The sequence below is a fragment of the Pomacea canaliculata genome, linkage group LG7 (genome assembly GCF_003073045.1).
Source record: "Pomacea canaliculata isolate SZHN2017 linkage group LG7, ASM307304v1, whole genome shotgun sequence".
Taxonomy (NCBI): domain Eukaryota; kingdom Metazoa; phylum Mollusca; class Gastropoda; order Architaenioglossa; family Ampullariidae; genus Pomacea; species Pomacea canaliculata.
The window spans coordinates 8,315,795-8,340,761 of record NC_037596.1 but is presented as its reverse complement, the minus strand read 5'-3'; the positions used below and the strand labels follow the sequence as shown (position 1 = coordinate 8,340,761).

The window sequence follows — 24,967 nt, the reverse complement described above, 5'->3', positions numbered from 1 at the left end:
GTTGTTATGGCATTAATCAACTATTTTATTCTCAGAGGAAAGTCTGTATGTCAAACTCTGGCTTTCTACTTTTGACTTTTTCTTTCATACTTGAACATGTGAACTCTAGGCTCCATAATTTTGCACCAGCAGACAAAAAGATAAAGTTGCTACACCAGCCCGATCTTCGGGTCATCACATACCTTCACGCACCCAACAAACAGACACACGCACTCTCTAACACACACACAAACAAAGACACACATTAACACACACGCACACTGTAGGCAGGGCGACATGACTACGGTCCCTGTGACAGTACAGAATTATTGTCATAGTGCTTCCTTCCTAATTTACTTCTTCATTCTTCATTCTATACATTCGGTGTTTTAACCGTGCATGTCACGACAAGAATTTTGTCTTTTCTATATTTCATATTTTACATCCCAGCTCACCAATAGCTTCTCGCATTGAAAGAGCAGTAAACAAGTACATATATCCGACTCTAAAAACAAAATATTTAAGTCGCAAGAGTTCATAAAATATGTCTGCATGCCATTTTTACGAATTTGATTCACTGATCAACTTGTGGTTGTGCGTGCATGCGGTAAACCGTCCCTGTGTCACAAATATTGTCAAGGATGCCCTAATTAAATCACAAAGATGTGATGGCCACTTCACTAGTTTCACTTCCGTCAGCTCACATCCTTGTTGTTATTGTTTCTCACTCGAGAGTTTTCCTCAGAAGCAGAGCAAGGAGCCTGGAGGAAGTCCTGGCAAAATGGCGAGTGGACTTGTAACAGCTGTCGGGATCTTTCTCATTACATGTCACAAGATATTCGGTATGTGACTTATTTCATTACAACTCTGTACAGCAGTCTACTCAAACTATCTTGTGACTACTTCTTTCTTTTATCCCTGTCCTGTCACTGCTGGTACTCCATCATCACGGATTTAGTACACAGAAGCTATGAATGAAACTACCTCTCCTGCCACTAATGTTCATATTTTGAAAGATTCTTTGAAAAATTTCTTATTTCATCGCAGTGTAGAGATTTTTTAAGAACGTGCTTTTTATCTGTGCACAATAACTGCCTTTTGTTTACAGTTATTGGGCAAGAATGATACAGTCAACACATCACTGGTGGCATTCAACGAATCATCTTTAATGATTAATGTAGGCTACCTGCAGGTCACTGTCCCACGCCAGCGATATTCTCCTTCTGTTATCTTCGACCATTGCGTATACAACATCGCCGTTCGTCCTGGTGCAAAGGTCGCACTCTCTGAGGGGATTAAGGACAGTAAAGACAATACATTAAAATCACTGGAAAACAATAACACGATGACACCAAACACATACTATTCCCATAGTTCAAACCATCGCAGATATTTATATCCGTATAGTTGACTTTATTGGTGTTTCTGCCTTACAACTCACTCTTACTCGATGTTTGTACTCGTCCTGTTGACCAGTGGGTATATAAATAGTGTAGTCATACCAGTGATAAAGAAATCAACTTCAAATAAAATAATTTTAAACAGCAACACTAAGAGAAAGAAAAAGTAGCTCAATATAACATTTTCAAAATATAAAGCTGCATTCTGAAAAGTTTTTGTCAGTTTCAGTGTGACTATAAGTAATAAATTCTACATGCACATAAAATAAAACTAAAATCATGCATAACATGCTTTGGAAGCTTATGAACTCAGTCAGCTAAAGTTACCTACAAAAAAACCGACAGAAATATTTATCTGCTTGTAATACACGTGTGTCTGCTAGTGTGTATTAAGTAGCTGATACAATAGACAGACTTACGATGCTTCCCGTTCAAGGAAAATGTCACTAAATCGTCTCTTTAAACTTGGGCTAATAAATCTACGGCATTAATCACTTATTTTATGTTGGAAGGAAAATCCGTTTGTCAAAAGCTTCCTGACGCTACTAGGCGTGAGCACTGTACAACGGTAGGACTTGAACATCTTCTACCTTTGACCTTTTCCTTTACAATTGAAAATGTCAAGCAGGTGAACAAAGCACAAAGGTAGTACACTAAAACAGTATTGTGGTTTCCATCCATTATTTACGTATCAAAAATACACACACACAGAGCTATGTATGCAATTTATTACACATGTGCGTGGGCTTTTTTTTTCCACCGGTAGATTTCCAATGAAATGTGAAGAACTAATCGTCCTCTGTAAGAGTTGTCTTTTGTAAACAAGACCCTGTGCAGTATTATAAAAAATTCAAGTCCGCCAGTCCCAGTTAAAGGGACGACGACGACAATGACGACGATGATGATTGTAACGGATACGTTTTTAGTAGAGGGAGTAAGGCGGGAAGGTCGACAACCGTGGTTGATCTGATCTAGGGTAGTGGGCTGGATGTTGTTGCCCTTGAGCAAATGACGTAAGTTGTGATGTCAAAACAACGTGACGGCAAAAAGGTGACGAAAAAGATAGAGGAAAATAACGTTAGGAAAAAACGGTAGGCGGAGAGTAAACGGCGGAACAGAAGTTGGAATTGGTGGTTTTTCTCTGCACTTTCTCGCTACTGCTGCGACCGCGGAATAAGTGTTACCGGGGAAGTAATACTGTGTTTATACTACAGGTGGATATACTTCACAGATCGTGATTTACTGTAGTCCGTGTCCGCGCCGTGGGGAGCTCTGTGGCTTGGGCATCCCGCAGTACAGTTTCTTGGTGGGGCCAAGAAACCACACACTGGTGTGAGTGAGAAAACGATGAACCAGGGCAGAAAACTTGGTGTGAGCAAGGGGAGGGAGGTTACACCGCATCTCTCTACGCTTGCGCACCAACCACCATCCGTCGCCCGGAAAGGACAGTTCCAAACAGACTGAGTTTAAACCGCCGGTGGAGGGAAGGTTTCCTCTCGGCCTTCAGTTAACCTATCCTCATCCTGCTAAACACCCAGGAGGCAACAGCAGGTGCAAGTCCGTGACGTTCTGCTTGTAAACTGTCGGTATCGTAAAACACTTTTTAAAAAAATGATAAATCGACTTATAGGAAAGAAGATTAGTGTTACCCATAACAATAGAGGACTTGGGAGGGTTGAAATGACTTTAAAATATAAAAAGGTTTGGGTTTCGTCAAGAACGTACATTTTATACTATAATTCAGTGGATATTAACATTGGTAAGTCATCAAGAGAGGACAGCAGCGGCGACAGCGGAATACCTTATCAGTATTTATGTGAATCAACTTTATTTTTAACTCTAATAGTGCGTTGGATGAATGATAAAATATATTGGTAATATATCTTGTGTGGCGAAAGAAGGAGTGGATTTCTGATTGTTGATACTTTGTCCTTTTTCATTTAAAATTGTGTTTGAATTCAATAATTATTGGTGCCTCTAAGGAGGGACGCCCACCCTCAAGCAATCTGATTATATTGGTTTATGGAGAGAATGCGCGTGTCTGCGGACGGTCCGTGACATAGTGTATGTATGAAACAAATGATGATGATGATGATGATAAAGGCAACATGGGCGAATTACGTAACATTACTTAATGACATCAAAACCCAAAAAAGTGTTTCTCTATTTCTCATGTTTCACGCCCCTGTTGCAAAACAGCTATTGGCGTTTCATTTCGTGTAGACAAGTGCTTACATCCGACTTAAACAAGATGATATCAAATATAAGGGAAGTGTAAATAGGATTTCTGCAGGGTGGGTCCACAAATTCAAGTACTGAGTCGCTTGTGGTCGTGCATGTGTGGGGTCCAATGTCACTATCTCTCAGAAACATTGTCCACGCCATCCACGTATCACAACTACAAAGACTGCCAGACACACTATCAGTTTCATGTTTTGTGCCAGTCTTCCTTCCGTGAGCTCACAACCGGCTTACCATGAGATGTCTTCCGGCGAATGAGCCTTGGACAGCAGCAGCAACAACAACAACCAAAAAAAGGCCTGAGTGATACAAGAGAGTGTTTACTCGAGAGCTAAACGAGCCTTTGCTTACTTGCAAGATGGCGCATCCACTTGCTACAGCGGTGACACCTCTCCTGATCTGTCTCATCATGTGTCACAGGATGTTGGGTATGTATACCTTTGGATTTCAGTAGCACACTCTATTACTACAACAGTATAAATATCAATCGACTAATATTCTTACATTAGTTTACTTTATTACTACTACAACATCCACATTAGTATCCTATCACTAACACTACATGTTTTGATTTTGAAAAATTACTTTCTGACTTCTTATTTAAGAACTAATTTTAATTGAACACTGCTACTCTAACATACATCTTCCACTGAAATCACAACAAGCGCAACATTGTGACAGTTGGTGTTCATACGATTTATTCTTTCAGTAGCTTGAGATAGCACACATACTGTTTTTACACTTCAAGATTAATTTTCACACGTTTTATTTGATCATGAGGTTTTTCAATATTATTAAACTGTAACCTTTTCAATATTCATGCCATTTAACCTTTTATTACCTTCGTTTATTTGTCCCTTGACTGTTACCGTTCTTTGGTGGGTTGAGCACTTTTATAGACGAGGCAGGTGACAAATATGTCCTGGATGATGATAAAATTTAAAACACTCAGCTAGTATTTGAATTGCAACATTATGGTCCACAAACATGACTGGCTATTATTATTGCGATTGAAAATAATGCAGATATATAATGAACTCTTATCAAAGTTTTGTAACAGCTTTTGATATCTGCGTGGTCAGTGTAACAAACAGAATTCGAGTTGACTACCAGAGATCACATTAGCAAAAGTGTCGGCAAACTCGCTGCTAGTACAGTTAGAAAGAATTTATTTTAATATATTTTATATACAAGATATTCAACATGTGAGGCAACATTTGGGTCTTTTTATTTGATACGTCAACAGCTATTAGCATATCGCCCAACAATGAAGTTGAGGAGCTGTCTGGGAACCAGGTGATGGTGTCATGTAACCAGTTATCTAAATACTCCGTAATCGTGTGGTCCATCATACCTTTACATGGACAAGAGAAACCGGTGGGAATGTGCGATGGAGAGAGATGCATATCATCACATGGTCAGAAAATAGATGTGCAACGACCTAACTATTCGAGTTCTAGGCTTGTCTCTGTGAATGTCACCCGGGAGTGGGCGGGTACAGTGGTGTGTACAGAACGTTTCACCAGCAGAAGTGAACACTCTGTGAACAGTACACTGGACGTTTACTGTAAGTACGAATAAAAGGACTGTTGACCTTAAGAATATTTTGTATAACTTACTCAAACATTGCCTTTTCAATAACATTTTAGAACTTAACTAAGTTAACTAAGAACTCCAGTTTAATAGGTCTTCCTTTACTCACAGTTAAAGGCTGACCCGAGCGCTCAGTTAAATCACTGGAAATAGATCGTACAATACCACAGAAACGTTCCCGTGATATTTAATGATGAGCCACGAGTGATATTATATTATATTAAATTAATGTTTTTCTCTTAATCACACATGGATTTGTCAAGAAAACAGGAAGTGACAAAAGGGCGGTATTTCTAAGAATAGCGTCGTCTGTATGAGATGAGTTCTAGGAGAGAAGATGCATTTCTCGGTATTCTCATTATTTTAAGATAATTTAATCGGATCATAAAGGACAAAAATTGTGCGCTCGGGTTAGCCTTTAAGGCTGCGTCTTGCAACGTTTTCACCACCACCACCACCACCAGTAACGACACCACAGCTGTACAAAGCCAACGACGTTGACCACATTCTGTATTTTAATGCATGAAGATGGGCTCCCATAAATCAAACTGAAAACATTAAAGAACGATTTTTTAGCTCTTTTACGCTTGCTTACATTATTTAACATTTTTCTCTGTTAATAAGACAATTCTGGAATCACCGACGTCAGTATGGTGGTAAACCGCGAGGACTGGACTCTAATTACCAGTTTTAAGGTCGCAAAAATCTTCTCCGCTCTTGGTAACTATGGAGCCAAGCTCAACTGTACCTCCTTGGTGAGTGTTGGCAATCTGGAAAATACATCGTTAATCTAATTATATTTTCTATTTATTGCTGTTCTGTCTTACCACATCTAATAACATGATCATTAATAATGTTAAAGCTGTCACTGTAACAGCGGATGGCATGTCTAGATACAGATAGCAATACACTGGATTCCAGGGGCAGAAAAGTCTATAACCAGCAAAACTGGTTTTAATAATACATTTGACTACAATAAGGACCAGCAAGATTTTTAATATCTTGAAATTTTTAATTTGTCTTTTATTCCGCTTATACTTTTTATTTACAGAATTCTACAGTCAACATGTCACTGGTGCCATACAATGAATCATCGTTGGTGTACAACGTGGGCTACTTCCAGCTCACTTCCTTCAAGTCACAGTTTGACAGTCATGTTAACCTCACATGTTTATCCACAGTGGTAGTATACCCTGGTGCCAGACTTGAAAGACTTAACGAAAGGGGAGGTAATTACATATTGTGCCAAAGTAACTTTTTCGTATTCAGATGTAAGTCTATACTAGCCGCGTGTCTTATTCACAGATTTCTTACATCAGAATATGTTGTCATAATAAAAAAATATTTCCTGTCTCGATCTCAAAGTTTCAAAGGAAAAAAATTAATTTTTTTAATTCATTCTCATTCTCGTCGTTACTTCTACTAAAATATTTTCCCTTTTACTACTTCTACCACGTATTAAAAGACCAGTGGATCTGTTTGTGGAATACTTATGTTGATAGCTGGGGGACTGCTGGCATGGACAGCATGCAAGTCCACGAAAAAAAGTTCGCTCATAATCTTGGGCAGTGCAACGCTTTGCAAGTTTATTTCCGTTAATGATTTACAGGTTTGAAGCTAATCTGTTATTATTATGTCAAGATTAACATGGTTTTGTATTTGAAACAAATCAATTCGCTTAAGTGCTCTTTCTTAGGGGTGAAAGAGTCATCCACGCCACAAATAGTTTGTGACCTTACCTACATTCCCGAGGACGGTCCCTTCCAATGCAGCTGTGACACTGAGAGTCTAGGGAGCCCGGAGGGCAGACTGACCTGGCGTCTAGGAGAACAAGTTCTAACTTCCGGTGACTACGGAGTCAAACGGCTTCCGCTTTCGTCCGACATCATTAACCGCAGCCACCAGGGGGAAAAACTCGTGTGTGAAGTGGAATGGCTTTACGATAAACGTTCAGAGATAAATATAATGGTGGCGTGTGAGTACGAAGACAAAATTATTACTTGTGCACGACAGTCCCTTACAAAGTTATGTTAGAAATGACATATTGTTTATTTAATTTAATTGATATTATATTCACGTGTAAGTACAGCAAGATGTATTTAAGAAAGACATTGATGATGTCACACTGTTAAGGATCACAGTTTGCAAGAAGCAACAGAAACATGGAGTGACACAAAAAAGGAAAAAAAACCTGTTAATATAAACACACAAACACAAAAGTGAGAGTTTTTATTACAATATAAATAAAATTAATTTGCTGTATTTATTGTAGTTTTCAATAAAATGAATCATTTAAAAAGGTAAATGTTCACACGTTTGAAGAGAAATATTTCTGATCTTTGCCTGTGACATTTTCAGATGGACCGGATGACGTGGTCATCAAGCCCTACATTATTCTTTTTCGAAAAGACAATAGCGACGAGACATTCCTTGCTTCCTATCCGGCGACCAGAGGCCATGTCTACTTACCTCCAGATGTCACATCCGAGGTAACCCTGGTATGCGAGGCAAGGAATGTCCAGCCCTTGAAGTCAGAAATGGTCACGTGGGGCGGCCTGTGCTACGGTCAGCGAGGTTTTAATTGTAAACTGACCTTTAAAGGTAAAAAGGATGACGGGAAGGAGGTCACGTGCTCGTTCATCAACAACGTCAACAACAACCGCAAAGCCAACACCAGCATCATCATCAACGTTTCAGGTCAGGCGAAGGCGTTTACGTTTTGATCCTAATAAAGTAACGGTTTTTTTTGTTACTGATTTGGTTTCTTGTTATCAAACATTTAAAATATCTGAACTGTATAATACTGATAATAAATTTATACAAGCAGTTCTGACAATGCAACAACGAGAACTGCATGTTTATTTCATTTTAAAGTTCGAGGAATGCATTAATCGTGGAGTAGCAAGTTTTACACTTGATTGTTTTTCTTATATGCTAGTTATTTTCTTTAAGCTAGCACGTTTCTGCCAAAGTAGATAGAAACTCTTTTCAAATAAGAAATTATGAAAATTGCATAACTAGAGTTTAAGTCTACGGCAGCAGGAAAAATCTAAAAAGATTCAAATGATCTGCACGACAACTTTTTCAGATGGACCAGACAAGGTCCTAATAAACATCCAGTACCACACTATTTCTACACCTGGCAAGTGCCACGTGATCCTTACCTGTGAGGCGCCTGGGGTCAAGCCCTCGACCTATGACATGTTTACGTGGGGTGGGATGTGTGAAGACCAGCAGGGCTCCAGGTGTGTCATCATAGCCGATGAAAAAGAGGATGACGGGAAAGAAGTGACGTGCACTGTTACCAATCATGTCAACCACAGACGTACTGCCAGCGCCATTGTCACATTGATGTTGTCAGGTGAGGTCAGGAGCCGTATGCAAGAAACTCCGTTAGACAATCGTTGCGATAGAGCCTTTCGGTCTGAAAGCTATCGCAGCGATAGTCCTCCCACTAACGTGGTATGCACACTCCGATAGAGCTTCACTAGCTTTCAGCGCGGTAAGGCAGTTCTATAAATAACTTCTGGAGATTTCCAATTTTCATGCGTTACTGCGCATGTATTTGCTTTGAAAGTAAAGTTTACTTTTTTTCCCGGATGATGTCTTAGTTGCAGAAAAATGGGAAACGAAACATATACGAAAAGCCAATTTCAGTGACATGGAAATAAAAATTTTGTTAGAGGAGATATCCATGGAAAACGAAATTCTTTCCAGCTGCTTCTCCAACATAAGAACGATACAAAAAAACAACAACAAAAAAACCACAAAAACAAAAACAAACAAAAGAAACAACAACAAAAAAAAACCCATTGCGGCCAAGGTGTCGGCATGCGGGGTGGCTGTTCAGACGGTACCAGAAATAAAAGACAAATGGATCTACTAACATCGACAACGCTTCAAAAAGTAAAAAGCGATGCAAATAAAACAGGTGGAGACAAGGGAATGCCCCCCTCTGAATATGAAGAGTCTGTTGCTGCAATCCTTGGCAATAACACCTACTCTGATCAGTGGTATTGGAGGTAAGTGACACATTAACTGGCTAAAAAGTATATATAAAAGTAAATGACCGAATAATCATCATGTTTATAGGTTACTTATGTTTATTTATATATCTTTTGAATTTATAATATTATAATAGAAAATGTGATTATCTTTGAAAATCAGCTGGAGCAGTGAAACATATTGTATGCTTTGGATGTTTAAATCACACTTATATTTGTTTAATAGTACACGCTTCCCATTCTTAGTAACCTGGGACACAGCACCACAGGTTGAAATGGGTTGGTTTAATCTTGCCTCAAATGCAACCATTATTTACTTTTCTTTTATTGTTTATACATCAGCTATATGCTTGCTGATTAAATGAAGTACACTTTTTAAAACATGTTTTTTTTATTCCAGTGAATGGTACAAATGCACAAGAGGTAAGCAGGCTGAATGAATTCATGTTTCATGATGGCTCTATTGTGAAGTTTGTATGCAGAATGCTGTGTTCTGAAGTTTGTGTGCAACATGCTGCCATCTCAACAAGTAATACACAATATCTTAACATTTACATAGTGAAATTTATTTTACACTCAAACAGTCACAATCACATTTTAAAACAAAAGCAAAATGAAAAGTGAATAAGTGCATCCACACACAAATATATATATACATCTAAATGATATTTTCAGTCAATTTTTGCAGGATTGATAATTTTCTTCCACTTTACACTAAATCAATTTGTGGATAGCATCTTTTTTCTTTAGAAGGATATTGATGTATATGCAGAAATCTAATTGCCACTCTTGCAGCCATCATTTACTACATATTGCTCTGCCACAGAATATTCAAGTCCCTCCAAATCGTTGGCAATCTTCTACCCGCCAACACCACCCTGGACAACCGGAAAACCTTTAGAATGAAAAAAAGAAAAACAGCCAGCAAAGGAGATACAGAGCAACAACCCATGATAGAACATTTAAAAGACCAAAAAGTGGCCTATAATAAGCCAAATGGAACCAGAAATTGAAATCTCGAACTAGAAGTCTGGGTGCTAAAAGCTAAAATAAGCAAGCTAGACAAAGAGATAAATGATAGTTAAAACTTGCAGTACTGCCAGGGTATGCATTTTTGTATATTAGAGTAGATCTGCATACAGTTAAAAAATGTGGGTTACAGTACAAGACCTCAACACACACACAAACTCACACACCTGTAACACATATTCTGAAGTGAGATGCAATGCGAAATAAAAAAAATGTGGTGTACAGTACATAGTCTCAACACACACACACACCTCTGCAACAGGTATTCAGCAATGCAAAATAAAAATTTGTGGGTTACAGTACAAAGCCTCAACACACATACACTCTCTCACACAAGGCAAATCCTTTGTCCAGAACTAGAAGATTTGACTGTCACATTACAGTCATGTTAGTCTGCACAATACCTAAGGTAGGATGTTAATTTTATCTTTTTCAAATTTAAAATATTATTTAAAAAGCAGCTAATCACTGCTAAAGACAAATAGACAACAAGCTGAACAAGTTTTATCAGCAGCGTAGTAACTGATTTATTCTGTACCTGTAGCACTGGAGAAAGCGACCCACGTCGATTTGACAATTCGATTGCTCCTGCAATTTCATTTGTCAGTTCTACAATATCTTGTCTTCTAAATCTACATTTCTGGTTAAGTTCTTGGTCGCTGTACCGGTCCAGGGGAGGATTCCTGTCCCGAAAAATACGTTCGCGGCGCAACAGCGTAGAATACTTTCCCCGAACATCCAGTCCGCCAACTTGTGCTTTCGGTACGATAGCGAGCTAACGGAGGGGTGAGGCTCCATTAGCCTTAGAGCTACGATAGCCTGCGCTATGGTGACGCTAGAGATATCGTACCTATAGCAACGCTATCGGGGCTCCCTGCATACGGGGCATGTGTTAGACCTCGTCGTGGTAAAGTAAACAAAAGGATGTTTATCAGGACTAATGTGTAAAAAGGTATGATTAAAAAAAAATATTGTTGTTAAATCGTTTGCAGAACAGCTATGTAATATGTCTGTAGGTCTTATGTAAAAATATCGTGTTATCAAGCTGGAGGATTAAACACATCAGACTTGTGTACATTAAGCAAATTAATCCGAGAAGTGTGTAGTAAACGAACTACATGTCAGTTCTTTATCTTGAAGGAACGTATATAGCAAACATACTAACCAGTAAGGCTGGTTCTTAGTAAACGGTCCTACAAGCAGATAGACTAACTTATGTAGCGTTTGTTCTGTAATCGTATTGTAGTGAACGGCTTAAGACTGAAGTAACTGTATTTTAATCGTGTTTGTGCTGACAGGGTGTGAAGACCAAGGTACCTCCACGAGTAAGGGTGTGGGCACTGGTATAGATATTACCCTGTCCATAGAAATACTGGTGGTGGGTGTGATGGTGGTTCTTATCTGGAGACGTCGACGATTTCAGAGAGGTAATGTAGCAGTTGTCAAAATATGTAGCTATCATATAGTCCAACAAGGTTAGATAATGATGATTATGATGATGATTAATAAAGCAGCTTTATATCAGTCAGTCGTCCCTTGACCGGCATCTAGTTTGATTGAGCTCGTTAGGCAAAGGAACAATAGTTTTCGCTGTTTTAATAATAATAATAATAATAATAATGATGATGATGATGATGATGATGATGGTCAGGTCAGGTCAATCCTATGCCCGGTCCGGGCGTAGGGGGGACCGTCTGGCAGCAGCAACAGACAGAATTTTCCACCCGGTCGTCTGTCTTGAGCAGATGAGAATGCAGGTCTGGCATCTCACGTTCGGATCCATTCTTTGATGTTGGTGACCAAGCTTTTCCTCGGACGACCACGACGACGGCTCCCTTCGAGGGTTCCTTGTAGGATCGTCTTGAACAGGGTGTTGTGGCGGGTGACGTGACCGAACAGGCGAGCTTGCGCGCGCTTCACTGTTGCCAGAAGGGGCTCATGTGCCCACGAGAGAGGTTACGGTGCTCCGTAACGTATGCGTTGGTCTGTGTTGGGGTACGAGAGATGCGGAGCAGCTTTCTCAGCACTTGTTCTCAAAGGCTGGAGTTCTTTCTCCGTTGCGGCAAGCAGCGTCCAAGTCTCCGCCAAGCCGTAGAGAAGGATTGACACTACGAGGGACTTGTACAGCCGTGTGCTTGGTACTGAAGCTGATTGAGTTGTTGCTCTAGATCCTCTCAGCCTGGACATTGCGGGATGTTGCATACCAATCCTGATACGGATTCTTGCTGTACAGCAACCATCTCTTAGTCAGGGTGGCACCCAAGTACTTGAAGCTGTTGACCTCCTCCAGTTAGTTTCTGGCCGTTCATGGACGATGTTGCTGCTGTTGTCCGGTGGTGGAAGTAATCATTATTTGCTTTTTTTACTGAGCTTATTTTCATGCCATAGGCCCCGTCGCCTGGAGAGTTGTCCGTCAAATCTGAAGTTCGTTTGTTACTGCCTGCCATGAGGTCAATGTCATCTGCAAGCGTAGGTTGCACAGGGGTCTGCCACCAATGGAGATTGAGGTAAGGTGGTTTGTGGAGGGTTTCTTGCATGATTTCAGGAAGATGTTAAAAGGATGGGAGAGAGTAGGCACCCTTGACGGACCCCGATCCGTGCATCGCGAAGAACTCGCCTAGCTGGTTGTTGAGTAGCACCGCGCTGGAGGCGTTCTTGTAGAGTGCTGCTACCATCTGGATCAGTCCCTCCTCTATGTTGAATGATTCATGACCTGCCAGAGTCCATCGTGCCAGACACGATCAAAAGCTTTTTGAAATCGATGAAGTTATGGTATAGTTCACGATGAATGCTCCAGGTGTTTTTCTATCATAACACGGCAGTTAAAGATCTGTTCTAGACTTCTTCCAGCCTGAAGCCAGCCTGTTCTTCCTGCCAGCAGTTCCTCTTGCAATAGGTTTTTAAGCGGTTGAGGATGATTCTGAGCATTACTTTGCTTGGGTGGCTTATCAGACTGATGGTTCTGTAGTTCTGGCTGCTTTTCAGGTTCCCTTTCTTAGGGGTGGGATGATGATAGACTGAGCCCATTTCTTCTGGCCATTTCTTCTCTTCCCATATCTTTTGACACAGTGTGGTGAGGGCCTTGGTTGTTGGCGTCTCTCCATGCTTCAGCAGCTCAACAGGTACGTTGTCCACACCAGGCGACTTTCCTCCCTTCAGACTGTGCATAGCTTCTCCACCCATCAGTGAGGAAATGGCAGGTCTTCAGCTCTCTTGTCCAGTCTGGTGATGCTGGAGAAATGCTGGTGTCTGGCTCGATCTTGTAGTTGTACAAGTCTTGGCAGTATTCAGTAACGGCTCAGTACAGCAGCTTTCTCCGTAAGGAGCTGTCCGGTGCTGTCTTCGATGACTGTGGCTGGTCGCTGCTGAGTCTTGGTGAGGGCCTTAATGTTTCATATGCCTTCTTGCTGTCTCCGCTTGCATGCCCTATTTCCACGCTGCAACACTGGTCTTCGATCCAATCTTCTTTGCTCCTTCATCCTTGTTTGATCTGCTGGTTGACAAGTCTGTACTTGTCTGCTGTCGTCGGGTCTCGACCTCTCTCTTTCTTCAAGGCTCTCCTTTCGTCGCAAAGATCAAGGATGTCGTCTGTTACCCAGGTTGTTTGCGCTTCCTCTGCTTCCCAGCACTTGTCTGCAGTAGAGAGTAGCACTTCTTTGATACTTCCAGCAAGGGTGTTATGTCGCAGTCTAAAGTAGTCAGGGCTGCAAATTTGCCCCCCACCTGGGCCTGGAAGATCCTCTCTGTGTCGGATCTTTGAGCTTCTCAAGGTTGAAACGGATGCGAGGGCTCTTATTGTTGTCACGTCTCAACTTCAGTTTCAACTTGAGGCTAGTGAGGACGAGGTTGTGGTCGCTGCCTATGTCAGCGCCAGGAAAGGACTCGTTTGTGCTTTGTTGATGCTTGATTTGAAACGCTGAGGCAGCAAGATGAAGTCAATCTGGTTATGGACCAGACCTCCCGGCGAATGCACGTTACAGTTCTTGACTTCTTGTGCGGGTGGAGGGTATTGGCAATGGTGAGACGGTGACTCTGAGCGAATTCTAGTAGCCGTAGGCCTCTTGCGTGGTGTTGCCTAGGCCAAACTTGCCGACTGTTCCTGCCCATTGTGGTAAGCGTCAGGGCCGATCGTAGCATTCCAGTCGCAAGGACAAGCAAAGATGTCTTTCTTCGAGTTTCTTGATGATGTTGTCCAGGCTCCTCGTAGAATTCCTCAACCTCTTCATCTTCGTGTTCTGATGTTGGGGCGTGTACACTTGTATAATGGTGATGTTGTGCGGTCGAGCAGAGATTCGGATGGAGATAAGTCTGCTAGAGACTGGGGTGAGCTGATGACAGTTCCAGCCACTCCTTCCTGACAATGAAAGCGACACCACGTTCATGCTTGATTTCGTCTCCGCTGAACCAGAGCTTGTGGCCTTCATCTGTAGTTGACTCCCGAAACCAGTCCATCGGACTTCCGCAAGTCCACGATGTCCCAGCGGTAACGCTGTAACTCGTGTGTGAGTTCTTTCACTTTGCCGCACTGATAGAGTGTGCGAACATTCCATGTTCCGATAGTAGTTCCTTGTGTAGTCAGCTTGATTGTAGACTTGGGTGTAGACTTGGTTCCAGTAGCACACTTGTCGCCCCCTCCCTGGAGACCACCAGAGGGGTGCGCGGTCGTTGGTGATCCGGGCCTCGACCGATCCGGCATGTTGCTTCTTGTCTGTTTTGCTACCATAAGTCCTTTCAGTGGGCTTTGGCGAACTTGGTGGCGCCCATCTCCTCTCCAAGTATTTTATTGACGTGCATAAGAACACGTCAGCCCCTCACAGCGTTTGGCCCGCAGCAGAAGCGGTTGCCGGGGTGTAGCTAGGTAAGGACCTGGAGCCAGCTGTGAGAGTTGAGTGCCATGTGAGGACCAGTGCTCCTGTCTGTCCCAGGGGACACTGCTGCCGGAAAGTCAAAGGTGCGACCTCTACATGGACACCCCAGACACCGGGGAAGGCACTTCACATATGACATAAATGATGATATGATGATGATGATGATGATAATAATAGACATATTAATACAAGCTTCTTAATTAAAAGACAACAAAGCATTGAGTCAGTTTAGCGTGATAAAAGTTTACGTACTTTTTCTTACTTTATTTTTCTTGTGTGTTCGTAGTGTAAAAATAACAAACATCCTAGCATGTAGTTTATATGTCACTGTCTGTAGAAATTCACACTAGTATTTAATGATACATGTAATAACGATGTATGGACGTGGGTAGTTAGTCTGAGTAGTTAGTTATTGTGAATGAATGAATTATTTTATGATGTTAAAAGAATACAAATCACAAGAGTTCAATCCCTTTACTACGAATTTATACTTCGTCTGTTCATTTAAGACCAAATGTACGACAAACCCATTCAGGACCCAGGTCTGAATATGAATAACGCATACGACACGATGAGAGCAGGTCCTGATACTTGTACTGACAAATGTAAGTTTTCCACCTATATTTACAGTGTATGTAACAAGTAAAAAACTAATAACAGCTGTTCACATTCACTGCTATTATTGAGCATAATCATTTTGCTTTTCTTTAAAGATCGAGAAGAGTTCAAAATTTTTGTCTCTAGATGACTTGTACTTAGCACAATAAATAAAATTGTAGAAACACTAGTTCCAGAAATACATCGTACATACGTCTCATCCTAATAAATGTGACAGCCTAGATATAAATACAGATATGTCCTAATGAACACATGGCCATTCTATAAATTAGTCTCTTGGAATTTTAAAAAATCGTGGCATCCTTTTTTGTTCTTCAAAGCAAAATATCACGCAAATATTTCGTAGTTCAAATGGTGTCATTAGAATTTTTCATGAAGTAAATATCATCCACCATTTTCATTCTTTTAAGCTGTCACAACATTATCTCCATTATCATTTTATTGCTAAATCAACTTCATTCTGCTTATTTTTTCTATTGTCAGCTCCGAACTGTACAGCAACTTCTTCCCTGGGTGAAATTTATGAAAACTTGACATTCGCCATGACAGAGAAGCCGGTCAAAGCAAAACAACAACACAGAACACAAAGAACAGTGATATAACGACTTGCTTTATGTCATAAACAATGCTACATTAATGGAAGGCGAGAGAACGGAAAGAAAACACATTAATAATTGTCTACACAACATGGTTAAATGTGGATAATCAATAACTAATTAATTACATACTTTATATCCAAAATAGCATTTTTCACTATCTTGATTCCCTCTGTGTGTGTTTGTTTGTTGTTGTTTTTTTTAGTGGGGTGGGGGGAGGATTTTTTTTGCTGCTGATTTTGCAGTGATTTGTATATAAAGAGATAATGTTTATTTTTGTGTATAGCCTTCAGTTGTGAAAATATTGTAACTGAACTCATCCTCATATAATTTTATATTTTCGTCATGCATATAGTCATGTTGTCGTGCAACTAGTGCAGCCGAAATTATTGAGAAAGAATAAACTTGGAACTTCAATACAATATTTTAAACAGCAGCAATAACAGAAAACTGCAGTCAATGAATACAATATCTTTAAAAATTATAACTACATTATGAAAGGTTTTCCCATTTTCAATCTGCCTGTAAGCAATAATAAGCACATCTAATGTAACTAGCATTTAGTAGCTTATTATGGAAAGATGAATTGGTTTGTTCAATCTTTCGGATATAATATGCTCCGGAAGCTTATATACTCTGGCAGTTAGTCAAAGTTCACTGCAAAATAATGGGATCGCTGACAGATATATCAGCTGTTTGTACTACGTGAATGTCTGTGTGTTCGTGTATAGCATAGGCATGATTCTACATGAAAAAAAATTAACATTACTTCACCTTTAAAAAAATTGTAGCAGTGTGTAAATAAATTTTCTATTTTAAACTTGTGTTAATGTTGTTATGGCATTAATCAACTATTTTATGCTCCGAGGAAAGTCCGCATGTCAAACGCAGCTTGAGTGTTGAAGAACTAAAGCATCTTCTACTTTTGACTTTTTCATTCTTACTTGAAAATGTGAACTCTAGGCTCCATAATTTTGCACCAGCAGACAAAAAGATAAAGTTGCTACACCAGCCTAATCTTCGGGTCATAACATACCTTCACGCACCCAACAAACAGACACACGCACTCTCTAACACACACACACATATATATATATACACACTGTATACTGCGATATGTAATGAGGGAAATCACGAGTTGTAGCCATTGTTGCAAGTTCATATGCTATCTTGCATTAAGTTCCATGTAGGCAAGTACTTACATCCGACTTGAACAAGGTGATTTGAAATATAACTGAAGTGTACAGAATGTCTCTGCATGCTGCGTTCACGAAATTCACCGCGTCACGTGATCGTGCGTGGGATCGCCTCTACCGCTCCATGGTGAAAGAATGTCACAGTCCATGTGACAGCAAAGAATTATTGTCATATTGCTTCCTTCCTAATTTACTTCTTCATTCTTCATTCTATACATTCAGTGTTGTAACCGTGCATGTCCCGACAAGAAATGTTTTTTTTCTATATTTCATATTTTACATCCCAGCTCACCAATAGTTTCTCGCATTGAAAGTGCAGTAAACAAGTACATATATCCGACTCTAAAAACAAAATATTTAAGTCGCAAGCGTTCATAAAATATGTCTGCATGCAAATTTTATGAATTTGATTCACTGATGAACTTGTCGTTGTGCGTGCATGCGGTAAACCGTCCCTGCGTCACAAATATTGTCAACCATGCCCTAATTAAATCACAAAGATGTGATGGCCACTTCACTAGTTTCACTTCCGTCAGCTCACATCCTTCTTGTTGTTGTTGTTGTTGTTATTGTTTCTCACTCGAGAGTTTTCCTCAGAAACAGAGCAAGGAGCCTGGAGGAAGTCCTGGCAAAATGGCGCGTGGACTTGTAACAGCTGTCGGGATCTTTCTCATTACATGTCACAAGATATTCGGTATGTGACTTATTTCATGACAACCCTTTACTTGACTCTATTTCTACAGCAGTCTACTCAAACTATCTTGTGATTACTTCTTTCTTTTATCCCTGTCCTGTCACTACTGGGTTTAGTACATCACCACTACATTGCTTATTTCTTTATGAAGAAATTCTTACTTTGTGCTTGATCATGGCTACTCTGAATGATAATTTTCATAGATACTGCTACAAGCTCACCATAGTAATAGCTAATGCCAATACAGTATGCGGTAGATATTTAGGTGAAGAGAAAGAATTCTGTCTGCTAAATGACAGCTTGCATCAATCGTGGTGGTTGAATTTTTAATGGCAAATAATACTCCCTCTTTTACTGCTCTTGGAAACAATGATGTTATTTTAATACCATTTTCTTATACATGTTTAAATAGCTCATAGTCAGTGTGTGATGTGTAATTCTAACAAACTACCAAGAGTTAAAGGTGCAAAGGTGTCGGAATATTGGCATTTAGCAGGAGCCTAGTTTAATGTTGATTACAGAAATAGAGAAGTAAAAAAATATTAAGTTATTGAAAATTTTAGACAATCATACTTGTTATTTTTTACATCAACAGCTATTAGTATTTCAACCAACAACGAAGTCGAAGAGCTGTCTTTAAACCAGAGATCAGTGTCATGTAACCAGTTAACCCCAAACTCCACGATCTACTGGAGCATCTCACCTTTACATGGACAGGTGAAACAGGTGGGAATGTGTGGGGTGGGGATATGCACATCAGGATATCGTCCGAACGTCTACTCGGAGCGAAATATCCCTGCGAGTTCCTCCCTTGTCTTTCTGAATGTCACCCGGGATTGGGCGGGTACTGTGGTGTGTACAGAACGGTTCGCCAACGGAAGTGAGCAGTCTGTCAACAGTACACTGGATGTTTATTGTAAGTAAACATAAGCACATATTTCCGAAAAGTTTACTCAAATACTGTCAATTTTCTGCAATTTCTATGACATGTAAGAAATAAGAATAAAAGCAAACTAGAAAAAAATCATGATGTAATAATTCTACAAAATTGTCAGTTGAGGCTGCTTCCAGCAGCAGCCATGTCACCACTAGCGCCATCAACAGGAAGCAGCAGCAGAAGAAGTTTAAGAGTAACAGTTTGAATTTTTGTTCTGGAAGCAGCTCACTAAAATTTTTGTATTACAAAGAAACAACAGATGGTGTACCCAACATGTGTGATTATGTCCTCAAATCATCTGTTATTATTATAATAAAACTCCAATATTATATTTATTGCAAAACAAGGCAAGAAGACTATTTGACAAAGTGAAAGCTTGGCATAGTTTCTGTGTAGTGGTGGTAGTAGTAGTAATAGTAATAATATCGGAAATGTGAACATCTAAAATTTACTGCAAGTGTAGAAATATTAGAGTATGTAATGAGCGGCCATATCGAATAACATGTCTGTAACACCAATGTTCTGGGCAACAATCTGGATTTGTGTGTGGGAATCGTTTGCAAAGTCAGAATATAAAAACAAGTTTTCTTTGCCCTTTCAGCTATTTATTTATTAATATCAACTTTTCATTTTCTTGCAATTAGACAATTCTGGAGTCAACAACAGTAGAATGGTAATCAACCGCGAGGACTGGTCTCTAACTGTCAGTTTTAACATCACAAAAATCTTCTCCGCTCTTGGCAACTATGGAGCTGAGGTCTTCTGTCGCCGAGGGGTGAGTGTTGAGAATCGCAAACATTCATTGTTAAACTGTTAATCGTATGTCTTCTTGTTGTTTGCTTATAGAACATATGATAGCATGATAATAGTTCTTGAAACAAAGGTAAAGCAGAGACAATAAAAGTGGGCGAAATAAAATAGCATATATACATCCGAAGAGGAACACACCGGAGGCAAAGCTGACAGTTCTAGGTGAACACATCAAATTATTGATAGACAACTCCACATAAGTCTTTAAATAACCCAAAGATCCATATCATCGAGATCCTCAAACAATTTATGGATCCATACCTTGAAATTTCCCAAATATTATATAGGTTCCATAATTTTAAGGTGTTTAAATAACCTCTAGTTCAATCTTTAGCAGGTCTCCACACAGACCATAGATATATCCATTATTCATATCCATTAATGGACAGATGTTAGCGCTGTGGTCAGCAGCTTTAGCTCCATGGATCCCTGTAGAAGCCTGTGGTATAGCATATGTCTAAAGCTAAGGCTTGTGCAGACAGAGCAGCCTACTAATGTTCATATTTTGAAAGATATTTCTTATTTCATCGCAGTGTAGAGATTTTTTAAAGAACGTGCTCTTTATCTTTGCACCTTTTGTTTACAGTACTTGAGCACGAATGCTACAGTCAATATGTCACTGGTGTCATTCAACGAATCATCTTTAATGTATAATGTAGGCTACCTGCAGGTCACTTTCCCACGCCTGCGATATTCTCCTTCTGTTATCTTCCACCGCTGCGCATACATCATCGCCGTTCGTCCTGGTGCAAAATATACTCCACTTCCATTGGAGGACTTGAAGCGTAAGTACACAGTACTACATAGCGTGTCATAGTCCATGCTAGCCATATGTTTAGCTTGTATTTGTTCCAGCAAAAAACAAATATGCCAAAACGAAACAAAATAACTTTTCTCTATATCTCAGATTTTACATTATTATTATTATTATTATTATTATTATTATTATTATTATTATTATTATTATTATTATTATTATTATTATTATTATTATTATTATTCTGTTGTAATATCCCTTCTTCACATGGACTTTCACATCTGCAACAATTAGCATATTATCATGGGGCAATTTATTCAACACTGTTTGCATCCCTTTGACACGCTTTTGCAGGGATTTTTGACATGCCCACACCAACATTATCTTGTAACCAAGCCTACATTCCTGAAGAGGGTCCTGCTAGCTGCATCTGTAACAGCACATTACTACGGCATCCCGAGGCCAGACTACGGTGGGTCCTGAGAGAACAGAGTGTAGTTTCCGGTGACTACGGAGTCGGATGGCTGCCGCTTCCACCCGAGGTCGTGAACCGCACCCATGATGGGAAAAACCTCGTGTGCGAAGTGGAATGGTTTTACAATAGACGTACGGAGCTCAGGATGCTAGTGGCATGTGAGTGCAAGACATTTATCATTTATGATATGGATTGTATGAAGCGACAAAACAAAATGATGAAGATAACAAACAGGGAAAGGAAACAAACTTCACACCCACCCATCCACACCCTTACCTTTCAATTAAGTTTAAATGAAAGGTTTGTAGAAAAAATGATTGGGATCTCTGCCTGTGACATTTTCAGATGGACCAGATCACGTCACCATCAGGCCCTACCGTGTTGTTTATGGAAAGGACACCATCAACAAGACATTGCTGGCTGCCTATCCAGTGACCAGTGGCCAAGCTTACTTACCTCCAGACGACACCTCCGAGGTAACCCTGGTATGCGAGGTAAAGAATGCCCAGCCCTTGAAGTCAGAAATGGTCACGTGGGACGGCCTGTGTGATGGTCAGAAAGGTTTCACTTGTAACCTGGTCTTCAAAGGTAAAACGGATGACGGGATGATGGTCACGTGCACTGTCATCAACGACGCCAACAACAACCACACTGCCAACACCAGCATCATCCTCAACGTTTCAGGTCAGGCAACGCGGGGGAAGAACGTGTTCCTAAGAAACTGATACAGTTTATTGTTATTAAATAATTGAAATATCTCTGCTGCATAATATTGATTAAAATCACATCTGTGTAAGCAGTAATAATAATAACAACAACAACAACAACAACAACAACAACAAGAAGCAATTCATTTACATTTTGAGAATGTATTGGTCGTGGACTACTCATTTTTATTTATATCTGGAGCTTATACTCGTCAAGCTAAAGTAGATGGGAATTCATTTTCTCTCTAGTGTTAGAAGTTTAAGTTATCAGGAAAACCTAAAAAAATTCTAACCTACACGCGAATGTGTTCAGATGGTCCAGAGACCGTCAGCATCCAGTACCACACTACTTCTACACCTGACAAGTGCCACGTGATCCTTACCTGTGAGGCGTCTGGGGTCAAACCCTCGACCTATGACATGTTTGAGTGGGGCGGGATGTGCGAAGGTCAGCAGGGCTCCAGGTGTGTCATCACAGCCGACAATGAAAAGGATGACGGGAGAGAAGTGACGTGCACTGTCACCAATCATGTCAATCACGGACTTACTGCCAGCGCTAGTGTCACACTGACGTTGTCAGGTCAGGTCAGGTCAGGTTAATGTGTGAGACACTTAGTCCTAGTAAATTTTAGAATTTTAGTTAAAACGACATTTCTTATGTTTTAAATGCCTCCACTTAATTGCCATAACCATAAATAATGTACTAAGAAATTTACGATGGATTCTTCGGGTATTCTTGTATGGCTGACTGATGGACAGGCAAAAGAAATAAAAATGCTTGCAAAACTCTTTTATCAATTTGAAGGATTTCGTTGAAAAATCCACTGAGTTAAGTGTTGCAATGAATTCAGTAAACATTAGGCAAAGTTCGTTCTGTAAACATGAAGGTAATGGAGGTCCTCTGTTCGTAAAGGTATTGTAGTTGATGGACTAAGACTTCAGTAACATTTGTTCTTTAATTATTTAAAGTTTTGTAGTGAACGGCCAAGAACTGGAGTAGGGATGGTTCTGTAATCCTGCTCTTTGTGTTGACAGGATGTGAAGGCCAAGATGATCCCATGAGTAAGGGTGTGGGCATTGGAGTAGGTGTGACTTTGACCCTTGAGCTGCTGGTGGTGGGTGTGGTGGTGGTTGTTATCTGGACACGACGACGATTACAGCGAGGTACTGTAGAGGTTTGTCTTATCTAACAACCTATTTTCATCATGCGCTGACAACATTTAACACAAATTTTATTTTATCATCTTAGATGACCATAGGCACTTACTATCCATTTATACCTATGATTATTCGTTTGTTCACTTTAGACCGAATATACGAGAAACCCAGTCCAAACCCACGTCTGAGCCACACATACGAAATGGCGAGAGCGGGGCATGACCCCTCTACTCCAGAATGTAAGTTTTCTTCTTTTCCGTGTATTGTCAGCATATACACAATCATATATAAGTTTATTGCCAATGTTCCTATTCATACATTAAGCCTCTGGCGTTGAAAAAAAATCGTGGTACCTTGTTTACATTTCAAACAAAGCAATATGTAAATATTTCATATTAAAAATTGTGGTTTTCTCTTTTTCATGAAATGAAATACTTTCATAAATTTCTTAAGTAATTAAAACACGATCTCTATTATCTTCTGACTGTCACATGACTTTCATGCTGCTTACCTTTCATCTATTTTCAGCTCAGGAACAAATTGCTGTCACACCTTCCCCTCCATGTGAAGTCTATGAAAACGTCTCATCATAACACAACAGCCAAGCCGGTCAAAGCAAAACAACAGCGAAAAACATAAAAAACAGTGATAAAAGTGAGAAAAGTGATGTAAAACAGTTCAAAGAACGATCGTTTTACCTGTGCATTCAACAACGACAAAATCGTTTCCATATCTGTGTTTGGACTTTCGAGTTTCAGTATTTTTGGGGCTTGTATTAGCTTGTATTGCCATCCTCTGGTCAGCCATGATTCCAACGGTTCTGACATTCACTCGGTTTCGAACCCTAATGAAGATTTGGACAAGCAAGGAAATTGTTTTTATTTAATTTCTCGAGATCCATGTTTGTCATTCATTTTTATGTTAGAGGCAATAATTCGTGATAATAGTAGAGTCTTTTTATCGTAATATGCGTTATTAATAGTTTATCTCGTTTATTGCCTTAATTTGTTTGTAATTATTGTTTTAATATTTGTACCAAGTCAATACAGAGTTTATGGTATTTATGGTAAAGTGAGGTAGTTAGGTCTAATTTTTTTTAGTAATACTTCTGAAGCAACGAAAACAAAATTTATACGGCATCTTCAAGACCCATTAACAAGACTCAGAGTTTATTCTCGTTTTCTTTGCCTTAGAAGAAAATAAAATAGTTCTTACTTGCATAGAAGTTTTTTCTTTAAGGATGTAAAACATTCGTTATACATTATAATCAACTATATCTTGGATTTGTAACAACCGATCCGATCAGATAGAGAAAAGAGTGATCAGACAAATAGTCACAGGTTCGCTAACCAGGCTCGCCACATTCCCACCTTCTGTCACTCAGCAAGACAAAGTGACTCGACACGGAGCTTCTCTGTATAAAATGTTTTTATTTCACTCTCCCTCTCAAGCAGAATTTCTTCATTATTTCATTAACAAAACAATCATCTATCGATTTTATGTCTACACAATAAATGATCCGAAGCTCGATCCTTCAGAGGTTCATGGAAGGCGAAATGATGATAAGCAAAAATATGGTTGGTAAACACACAGTATCTTCAGGCTGACAGATGGGGGACTCACTCAAGATGCTCAAATCAGCCCCGGTGGTTCGCATTTGCCGCTGCTTTGTCTCATCAACTCCCCCTGAGTACTCTGAGTACTAGTACTGGCGGGTCGCATCCACGGGTGGACGGCTTGTTCCGAGCCTCCCAGCATCAGTTAAGGGAATAACAATGAAGGCAACATGCACGAAATACGTAAAATTACGCAAGGACATAGAAACAATAAAGAAAAATTGTTTCCCTATATTTCACATTTCATGACCCTGTTGCCAGAATTAACTTATAGGAATCAACGTGTCGT

At 39.9% G+C, this 24,967-nt stretch overlaps 3 protein-coding genes across 4 annotated transcripts in view; all 3 read left to right on the top strand.

Moving 5' to 3' along the window:
* LOC112568582 overlaps positions 1-24,967 on the top strand; it is a 53,487-nt gene that overhangs the window by 5,029 nt on the left and 23,491 nt on the right. The window lies entirely within an intron of this gene.
* On the top strand, positions 696-10,426 carry LOC112568584. Of its 2 annotated transcripts, XR_003100124.1 has the most exons (9): positions 696-821; positions 1,088-4,048; positions 4,867-5,187; positions 5,838-5,968; positions 6,265-6,442; positions 6,910-7,188; positions 7,572-7,910; positions 8,302-9,235; positions 9,618-10,426. XR_003100124.1 is itself a non-coding variant. In XM_025245923.1 (8 exons), the coding sequence occupies exons 2-8, from the start codon at positions 3,979-3,981 to the stop codon at positions 8,691-8,693; spliced, it is 1,710 nt and encodes a 569-aa protein (XP_025101708.1). In that variant the 5' UTR covers positions 696-821; positions 1,088-3,978; the 3' UTR covers positions 8,694-9,605. The 2 variants fall into 2 exon arrangements, 1 of the variants encoding a protein (XP_025101708.1); XM_025245923.1 differs by lacking the exon at positions 9,618-10,426 and having other exon boundaries at positions 8,302-9,605.
* Positions 8,437-24,282, top strand: LOC112568583. Its single transcript, XM_025245922.1, has 11 exons — positions 8,437-8,574; positions 18,122-18,218; positions 18,814-19,134; positions 19,800-19,930; positions 20,552-20,750; positions 21,077-21,355; positions 21,543-21,881; positions 22,218-22,484; positions 22,940-23,068; positions 23,212-23,301; positions 23,591-24,282. The coding sequence occupies exons 2-11, from the start codon at positions 18,158-18,160 to the stop codon at positions 23,653-23,655; spliced, it is 1,881 nt and encodes a 626-aa protein (XP_025101707.1). The 5' UTR covers positions 8,437-8,574; positions 18,122-18,157; the 3' UTR covers positions 23,656-24,282.